At 37.0% G+C, this 10,256-nt stretch overlaps 1 protein-coding gene across 1 annotated transcript; it reads right to left on the minus strand.

Moving 5' to 3' along the window:
• Positions 1-188: 188 nt before the first annotated feature.
• On the minus strand, positions 189-6,424 carry LOC123318897 (ubiquitin-protein ligase E3A). The gene is made up of 13 exons (XM_044905673.1): positions 6,139-6,424; positions 5,675-5,849; positions 5,385-5,613; positions 5,053-5,241; positions 4,656-4,955; positions 3,066-3,307; positions 2,881-3,013; positions 2,647-2,775; positions 2,385-2,581; positions 1,974-2,324; positions 1,706-1,873; positions 1,450-1,605; positions 189-848 (listed from the first exon to the last, which is right to left on the minus strand). The coding sequence occupies exons 1-13, from the start codon at positions 6,180-6,182 to the stop codon at positions 510-512; spliced, it is 2,652 nt and encodes an 883-aa protein (XP_044761608.1). The 5' UTR covers positions 6,183-6,424; the 3' UTR covers positions 189-509.
• Between the last annotated feature and the right edge of the window lie 3,832 nt (positions 6,425-10,256).

Raw genomic sequence — 10,256 nt, forward strand, 5'->3', positions numbered from 1 at the left:
CGTCGCAGTATAAATCGGGCTCTGGAAGGCCTTGAAGTACAGATTACACAGTATGTTAATGAGTACAACTTCACACCGGTACTTTTGAGGTAGGCATCATCTGTCTCCAGTACAATTCATAAAGACCCTGTATTGAAAACTTACCTCTACGATCAATCTGCGAAGTCTCTTCCAAATAAAACAACAGAAATTTTTACACGTGTTTATTTCACAAATTCAATCATGGCTCACCACGATCGGTAAAATAAAATTATTTTCAATATTGCCGTTATGCGGTAGGAGAATATCAAACATGCGCCTCAGTAAAAAATGTTCGTCCCTACCTACGTAACAAATCAATGTTCTCGAATATACAAGGTGTTTCAAGCCAGCATCACCCCTACGAAATATCACAATCCAAGAAATTTACAACTACTTTTTTACAACTTAAACATGCGAGAAACGACAGCCCATTTCGAGATACAGACCATCATCTGGAACACCTTGTATCGCGATCTTTGTACATTTAACTACAACATCCCGAAGCCTTTCGAATAGTTTATAGCCTTCATCAATCTATCCTCCAATTTGGCCTTCGTTAAATACTCCGGTAAAAGTAACACGTTGAAACAGGTGTGAGCGGTGGGTAGTCTGTCTGAATCCGGTCCATTTCTCGAAATGACGAGTTTCAGTCTGCTAAGGCCACCTATTGGCACACGATCCGAACCCGTGGTGAACTGCAATAACTTTTTCTTGTCCTCCTCCGATAGAGAATGCACTATCGTCCAAAAATTTTTTATAACTTGTGTTCCGCTGTTGTATCCCCCGTCGTACTCTGTCGATTTCTCCAATTCCTCGAAATCGAACACCTAAGGAAGCAACTTAGTCATAATCTAGTCAAAAAGTCTTTTAAACTGCTCTTTGACATGATAAGTCAATTTCATGATCACTATTAGGTATTGGAGATTAATATCAAAGCTAATATGGGTGGTTGCAAGCTGAATTTCTTATTATTATCGAGAATGAAATAGAAATGAAAATGTTCAATATTTAGCGTCAAAGAAATTGCGGTAGCTCATTTATTGAAATACTAGCTGACCCGGCAAACCTAGTTTTGCCATTTAAATTATTTCTAGGGTAGATAATAATAACTAACTCATCGTGATTGCTCGATTGGTCGTAAGAAAAAGGAATGCCTTTTTTTCTGTTCTGTACAATTTTTTTTGGGAATATTTCGTTATATAAACCTTGCCCTAACAATAATACACACAACAAAAAAATAATTGTCCAATTTGGTGCGATCGTTTGAACAATAAAGCATTTTGAAGTAAACCATAGAACCTCTTTTATAAATATAGATAAATACTGCCTTGTTCACCAAATGGAATAGAAAAGTGGGTTTATTTTAGTGAAAATCAATCAATTTATGTTTTAAGTTCCAACGCATTGGAAATCGAACAACATACTTACTTTACTACCACATATAAGTAGCTCAATTTCCTCAGGTCGAAAGAGAAGGTCCAATGGAGATTCATCAACAACCATTTGAAATCCTTTATAAAAGGCGTGGAACTGCTTTTCAACCGATTTATTCAGAAGAAAATCAGCATATAATTCGACGAATTCCTATAAGGAAAAATTGAAATAGGTTGTACCATTCATTAAAAAAATTAAGTAAAGAAACTGGGCGATTAATGACTATTGATTCAATGTTGTTAACACTCACATATTTATTCTCTAGCGTAACTTTGATATCATCCCCGTTTTCTTTGAGCTGGTGATCGATGACCGATCCAAAAACGTCCTCGTAGCTTATCCTGAACGTCTGCATGAAAACTTCCTCGAAATCCGATTCATTGTACTCTAACATTTGTTTCAAACTATTATACAAAACCTGAAACATTACGAATACACCTTCAAACGTCATTTTGTCAACGTTAACAAATCTATTCCACTCTCTATACATCCCAACGATTAGGGCAGACGTTACTCACAGGATTCCAATCCTGAAGATCCTCAAACGAACCCTTCCTACCCATCAGTTTTCTGTACAGCACCATGGGGAAATTGACGGACAGGATGACGTTGTTGTAGATCGCCAAGCCGAGCACGATTCCTATGAGGGTGAACTGGGCATCGCTTTCAAAACTTGTAGGATTAAACCAGACCGTCTGGGTTTCTTTCTGCAGCACGAACATCGCGTAGTCAGGATTGAAAATTTCCTCAATGACCAGCTGGAAAAATTCCTTCGATACACCCCCTTCGTCTATTCCCTGTTCACCCTCGAATTCAACCACCAGTTGTTTTTTCAAATCGTTGGGGTTCTCCATCGAAATCATTTCGAGCTGAAATTATACCCCGATGGAGAGATAATTTTCGAAAATTGGTATATTTAAAACACTCACTTCTACCAGAGCATCATCGATAATGTGATCCCTCCTAACTTTCAATTTTAAATAAGGGTTAGACGGTGTGCCACGGTAAGCTTGCAAAACGCTAATTCTCCTTTCCGAATACATTCTGATTCTGCTATCGAAATAGAGTCCCATCGTTTTTGTAGCAGGAGTCAGAATGAAAGGATAATGCATAAAGCTGAATTTACCTGAGAGGGTAGGCAAAATTTCGATATGAAAACTGTTTGAGTGTTTTTTATTTTGAAATACTCACCTAATTCACTTTTATAATTAGCAAAATCTCTATCCATTTCCACAGCATCGCTTAGAAGCTCGTTATAAAATTCCTCAAACGGTAAATATGGTTTTCTACAATTCAGGACATTTATTCCTAATTCAGAAGCTGAAAAAACATGGAAAATGCACTGACCCAGACAAAAAATGGGTACTCTTGAAAAATCTCCACTTTTAATCAAAAGTGGCTAATATGCATCCGGCAAATACTCACCTAGGGGATCGATATGGGGCACAGCTTTTTGGGATTTTGGTATCGGATACAGACTATCCGTAGATCCGGCCAACTCTTCAGCGGAACAGGGCGATTCTAAAGTTCCCGCCAGCATGTTTGCGTAGTATAAAATCTAAAAATTACCACATAAAAAATCCATTCATGCAGGACCAAAAACGACAAACCTTGATCAATTTGGTTGCCGACGTTATCACGTTCTCGTCTTGGACGTAGAAGTCTCTGTGGAATTGAGTAACGATCACCTTGAGCGTGATCAACTGTTGTAAATTCTCCAAAATGTTCCTCAGACTAATACGGCCGAAGGGGGATGACCATATCTTGGCCAATTTGGCTTGCACGCTCACCGTGAGCCACTGTGAAGCTCTGCAAATGGCAGGTAGGCCGGTCTCTAGGAAATCCCCAGACCCTACAAATATTCGGATGACTTCCAATCGCTGATCAATAAAGCTGCAGCAGCGACTTTTCGGGAGAGGTACCTACAGGATTATCGGCCACAAATGATTGACTACCCCGCATGATGTTTTTTTGATCAATCTAGTCCACTGATTACCGAAATTTAACACCCCATTCAATTTGCATGACTCCCAAAACTTCTCCACCCTTATATTTCCCCTTCATAATAAGTTTCCTAAGATCATCCACGAACTAAGGCACGTTTGCACCAATAGCCCTTAAAAGGAGTACTTGACTAACCGTCGTTTAAAGTTAATGGACGCTTAATTTTATTCCCAGTTGCATGACTGTGGCCTAAATTAACAGAATCTTAAGTAAGGGACCCTTAAGTTTTTATATCTTGCGATATTTCAGTTTTTTATTGTGGTGCCACTTCATCCTAGTCCAATAAAGCCATTTCATTGGTTGACCGGTTGCCGATGATCGCTGTCATTTCATTAACCTAACTTTATTGTCTTGTCAGTCAGTGTCAAGGATATTATTATAATATTATCAAAGAGTAACAACTTTTTGTTGTAGAATTAGCATTCATAATGATAATGATTGTCGAATAAACACTTTCTTTGTAAAGTCTTGTGTGAATTTGTTTTACTAATGTTGAAGAGGAAGAAAAAATGTCCTCATTTCCCTTGTTAGTACGAATACGGTGAATGATTGCCAAGCAATCAAAAATGGAAAGTTCTGCAGCCAGTTCAACATATTATTTTAGGTTAGAATCCCGCCCTTAAATCCCTAAGTGGTCATTACAGGAGCGCTTAAATTAAAGGCTAGCTTTAGCCATTTAAATGTCACTCAACAGATGGTTCATTTTAAGGGACACTTAACACTAAGTGTTTTTGGTGCAAACGGGTCTTGGTTCATTTTGAGGGACACTTAACACTAAGTGTGTTTGGTGTAAACGGGTCTGAAATAACCAGAACCAAAGAAAATTTTTTAAAGATGCAACCAGATCAGTAGACAGATAAAGAAGTAGATCTAACTTCAAAGTCAATCAGATGATCAGTAGATTTAATACACTGGCTTCGACCAGCGCCATCTTTATAACAACGTAGATACGAATAATCCTCTCGAAATTGAGCATGATAGCTTCAAGATTGCTACTTGCAGCTTGTCCAAAATAAAGAATTACACACAGGCATAATTTATTTTTTAGGATTCTGAATAGACTTCCAGATTTCGGAACAATTTTTCTTGGGAAAAAGCCGTTTTTTCGAAATCTAAGGAGACTTAAAACAAGCGCCTTCTAGCTCCAAAACCTACTTGACATAGAATTTCAATGAACGGTCCTTATGAATGCTCACCTAAAGCGGGAATTTCGAACACAATGAGCAAAACGTTCACCACATCGTCCTGATTATCCTTGTCCTTTCTTGTGGGCAATTGCATCTGCAGGTTTCCCGCCAGAGTAACGAGAGCGTTCACGAGGGCGTTTTCGAAAATCGAAGTTTTCAATTTGAAGAGGGCCGCGAAGGCGCGTCGCACCGCCGGCAAATCGACTGGGGGCAGGGAATTCTTGCTGGGTTCGACGCAGGAGTCCTCATCTTTGTCTTTTTCTCCCTCCAATGAACGCACCTCTTCCTTGTTCATGCCTTTAATTTTTTCTGAAAGCAACGAGAGTGATAACGTGAACAAAAAAAAAATTGAAAAAATTTAGCGAAACTATCGAAAAAAGAAACATGGAATCGAAATTGGACATACCTTTATCCTTATCTATAGATTTTTCCTCTGTATCTGGAGTTTCAGTTTGTAAAAAACTACATGCTAAACATTCAATATTACAAAAAACCTTGCCCAACGTTTTAATAAGTTTTGAGTAAGAATCATTGGCCTCACATTCTTCTATTATATCATAAAGAATTTGTTCTGTCAAATATAAGTACTCCGAACCTGTAAAAAGTAAGCTCATCTGATTAAAATCTACCAAATTACCTAAAAATACAGTAGTGCCGGAGTTCCACCGCATATAGGGCAAGTTAAGATAAAAACACTGCGTGTCCTTTCAATTAATAGTGTCAGAATGGTGGACTCACTTGTATTTATTGTATTTCTACTTTTAGATTCTTCATTGCTTGTTGGACTTAAAACTAAATCATTTGTAAGTATTTCCGAACTCATTCTGTCTCTACTAAGAGAGCTCTCAATATTAGAATTATCTTGTGTCCTGGCTATTTTATTCGGATGACCGTCACAGAGCTTAGCATCCTGCGAAAACAATTGAATAGCTTGAGCAGCGGCTTCATCTGGTGTGAGAGGTTTCAGCTGAAACAGAGATCGATGAGATGATGATTGTTCACGCAGAACTATATCTCATATTCCTCACATCACCACTTGAAGCACAATATTTATTATCACAATGGGGGTTTCCACAACCATCTGTTAGTTGATAAAAATAACGTTCGATTAGTTTTTTTGCTGCAGCACGTTTCATATCGTCTTCCTTCTTTTCACAGGGTTTACTACTGTTGAGACTACTAGACGAGGCCTCTTGGTCGTTCCTGCAATAAACCAAGAACCATTTTGTGAAACAAAAATATGGTTGTTTATCCTTTTCAACACAAACGTTTTCACAGATTGATAGTGACTCTTGAAATATGAAAATGTGCTGAACGTTCCTGAATTGAGAAAACTTCAAATATTTTGTTCGTCATGATTGTTATACTATGTTACATTCAATTTGCTCTTTAAAATTGATAACAATCGGTGTAGCCCCCTGGCACTGACAGTTGCAGATTAATCTGATTTCCAGTTCACCGGAAAATGTGTCAGCAAAAATGAAATATTCACCTTGAAGCTTCGTCTTGTTTCTCACTAGAATCTGAAGAGCTCATAGAATGGTTTGCAAAATTAAATCTAAAAATAAACGAAGGACAGAAAAAAATGATAATTCAATTATCGTTTAACTCTTCAGTTGAGTTGCGGAATAATTATTACAAAAATACTATTTTTTGATTCGGCTATCAAAACACTTATGAATTATTATTTGAGGAAAAATATCCGTTTTTTATTTTAAGAATTTCACATCTCTAAACATAAAATGCACAAGTCAATGTCATGTACTGTCAAGTGTTGAATTGAGGTTTGAGGTTGTCAAAATTTAAGGTTAGAAACAGCTGTCAACCATTAACCCCTTTGGTCCTCTTTGGTCTTATTCAAAACAAAAATTACCGTAGACATGTTTTTGTGTAAGTTCATTTAACAAGAAACAAACACTAACTTTTCAATAATACGCGTCACATATACGTATGATTAAAGATAGCTTTCTATTTCGAAGCTTCAAATTCTTGTAAGGGGCGGATTTACATTTTTTAGCACTTAGGACCGGCTTCAGCGGAAATGCTCAGAGCAGAAAATGAATCAGGAGCGCTGGCATATACTTAGTTACATATTATATAGTACTTATTTTCTGGAATAGGGCAGAAGCAAAGGCAGAGCTAGCATATTTCTTGTTCTCTGGCAGGAAATGAGGTCCAACTCAATTAGCTTTCCTAACTCTTAAAGTGAAGATAGCAAAATGTATTCAGTTAATTTGGAGCAAATGGATAAATGCTGCAATCTGCAATTGTCATCACTCTCTGAGAGTTAGGAGAGTTCTATCAAATGACCATCCTTTTCCTGGCAGATGGCGCTAGGGTATATTCCAACATTGTAGTGACTACTGAAATCGAATAAAGGGGAATTCTTTCCATTTTGTGGAGGTGAGAGTTGTGTTGCCTTGACGAGGTCAAATAAGACCAAGATCATGGTCAGCATCTACTATTCTACTCTCACTAGACAGAATGGTGCTTTTTTTAAACTTTGGGTGATTGTGTTTAGTTAGTTCGATTTAAATGGTAACATTTGTTCATTTCTTATCAATGGATGTATAATATATCTGAATAAATTTCCTTTATAATTGAATAGATATATCTCCTGATTTGACTGAAGAATTTGTATAGATCAACAAGTAATGCTTGTCAGGCCTAAAGTTGAACTTTTTCCACTTTATTTGTTGTTAATTGAATCGAGTGATGGATTCTCTTTCCCAGTCTTTCTTCCTACTGTTTTCATAGATTTTTTTTGCAATGATCTAGCAAAATTTTAGTTTATTTCAAGCAAAATATTCCTTCTCCCCACTCGAGTCAATTACTGCGGCGCCTATTCTATGAAAGGTTCCGGACGTTATTATATGGTGTTAAAAAGCCGTAATATCGGAATATACCCCGATGGTTTGATGCTCAGGATAACCAGCCTTGACTTTAATACGTGGCATATTTTCGTGTACGCGGTTCGACGTCACTAGACGACATTTAGATCGACGCCTACGGTTATTCTGCCCCGTCTATCCTATCGCTTTCCCGATTTACGCGAATCTAAAGTTCGAAGGAAATCGCATTCGCAATACATTCTGACCGATGACGACGGGAGATTTGGAAGCGGACCATCAGACTAACGTAGTTCTCGAAAGTTCTACCCAATTTTTCCTCCAAACATCAATATAAATACGTACACTCATCAATAAATGGTTTTGCAGGACATATTTACATGTGAAAAATATAGCAAAAATTTGATGAGCCCAGATTTCAGCTCGTCAATGCTTTGACGGACATTTGGCAAGACATTCCTCAAACATCCATTGATCACCTTATAGACATAATAGTGGGAGCACTACCAAGCGCTATAGGAGGCCCCATTCGATATTACACCTTGGTTTCAAGGTTTTTGTGAAGGATTCCACCAGATAGAATACTTAATTTGTTCTACTATGTTGTCGCACTGAAGCAGTGTTGCTTAGGCCCGTTTGCACTAATCCACCTTAAAAGGAGTACTTAACTCTTAAAAGTTAAGGGACGCTTAATTTTATTCCCAGTTGCACGACTGTGGCTTAACAGAATCTTAAGTAAGGGGCCCTCAAGTTTTTATATCTAGTGATATTTCAGTTTTTCATTTTGGTGCAACTTCATCCCAGTCCAATTCACAGAACAGACCCATTGACTTACTTTATGGTCCAATTAAGCTATTTCATTGGTTGGTGATGATCGTTGTCATTTCATTAACCTAACTTTATTGTCTTGTCAGTCATTGTCAAGGATATTATTATAAAATTATCAAAGAGTAACAACTTTTTGTTGTTGAATTAGCATTAATATTGATAATAATGATAATGATTGTCAAATAAAAGGTACCTAAGTTTATATAAGTACAACACTTTCTTCGTAAGGTCTTGTGTGAATTTGTTTTACTAATGTTGAAGAGGAACGTGAAGAAAATGTCCTTATTGCCCTTGTTAGTACGAATACGGTGAATGATTGCCAAGCAAGTGGTGGTAATTTACGAAGGACACTCAACTTCTCAACAGAAGAAAAGAGTTTGTTGCGAACTATAGTATGATTTGTGACACCAACTTGAAAATTAAAAAACACTGATGGCATTACAATAAAGGCAAAAGAAAAGGCTAGGTATTCAGTAATGAATTCATTCAATTTTCAAAATCCATCAAAAATGGGAAGTTCTGCAGCCAGTTAAACAAATTATTTTAGGTTAGAATGCCGCCCTTAAATACCTAAGTGGTCATTACAGGAGCCCTTAAATTTAAGGCTAGCTTTAGCCATTTAAATGTCTCTTAACAGTTGGTGCAACGTAACTTAAGTTGAGGGTTCATTTTAAGGGACACTTAACACTGAGTGCGTTTGGTGCAAACGGGTCTTAGTGTTTCCATTTCAGGCAGGTAAACTTCTGTATGTATAAACGGAGTTCCTTTTTTATTTCCCTTTATTTATACAGGGTGAGTCTTTGACCCGTACAAATATTTCAACAGTAGATTCTCGAGGGCAAATGAAACACTTTTTTCCTATACCATTTTTTCCGATTAGGCCCTGATAAAAACATATAGCCATTTTAAGAGAAAACAAAATTACCTTGAGAATAGCTAGCTCAATCTATGACACTACACATCTGTGGATCTTTTAAACAGAAATGTATTCAGCCAAAGCACCGAATTTTTCAAATTTCCCAGATACTTTTTAATTTTTGAACATCAAATTACTCGAAAACGGCGCATTATACGAGGAAATACAAAGAATACTTTTATTTCAAAAAACGTTCAAATATTCATTAGATGTCATCCAACTTAGTTTCAAGAGTTGGGTTCTTCGAATTTTTGATATTTTTATGGTACATAATGGTCCTAAGAGAAAACTGGAGGAAATGGGTGACATCTTGTGTTCGAAAAAGATTTATCAAATAAAGGAAAAACTATATTCCGAAACTCATTTAATTCGATAAAAATCGTTTGTGAGATAGAACTGAAAATAACATTTTTTTATGATTTTTCAACAGCCTGTATCTTTTAAACCGAGGTTATTTGGAAAAAATGGTGAAGGAAAAAAGTGTTTGTTTTGACCTCAAGTAACTACTGTTAAATATTTGTACGAGTCCAAGACTCGCCCTGTATATTATTACATATTTATACGAAAATTATCAATTTTTGATCATTGTAATTAGTATATATTTTTCTTTTCTTGAGCTGCCTCAAGACTTTCGAAGGCTGTGGATAAATCCGGAATGAAGGATGAATTTTTGAGTAAAGAGTAATCGTTGGATCAGGAAATCGTTGGTATCTAATAACGAAAAGTAGAGTCAGCCATTTCCAGGTGCGAAGGGTTAAAGTCTTCAGTTCATTTATTTATATTTTGTTCAATTCTGGTCCGATTCCAACAGAGTCGTGAGCAAAACCTGGCACCCAAACAATCCCATTCACGTTTTCCGAAATCACGAAGTCAAAAGGCGACAAATATGATGCATCAACTGTGGCAACCGTCCAACCAAACGTCAGGACCGCGGATCCTTCATCGTTTCTCATTTTCTAATATTAAAAGCTTTACGAAACCGCCTATCCGATCCAAACTGGAAAAAACTCATCCCTG

The sequence above is a fragment of the Coccinella septempunctata genome, chromosome 8, assembly GCF_907165205.1.
Source record: "Coccinella septempunctata chromosome 8, icCocSept1.1, whole genome shotgun sequence".
Lineage (NCBI taxonomy): Eukaryota > Metazoa > Arthropoda > Insecta > Coleoptera > Coccinellidae > Coccinella > Coccinella septempunctata.

Bases quoted from the DNA above. Each gene is read 5' to 3' on its own strand.
- LOC123318897 (XM_044905673.1), bottom strand. From the start codon at position 6,182: ATGAGCTCTTCAGATTCTAGTGAGAAACAAGACGAAGCTTCAAG. The intron at 5,614-5,674 runs GTGAGGAATATG...TCTCTGTTTCAG, and splicing joins ATTGTGCTTCAAGTGGTGAT to CTGAAACCTCTCACACCAGA. The intron at 2,582-2,646 runs GTGAGTATTTCA...CTACCCTCTCAG, and splicing joins TAATTATAAAAGTGAATTAG to GTAAATTCAGCTTTATGCAT.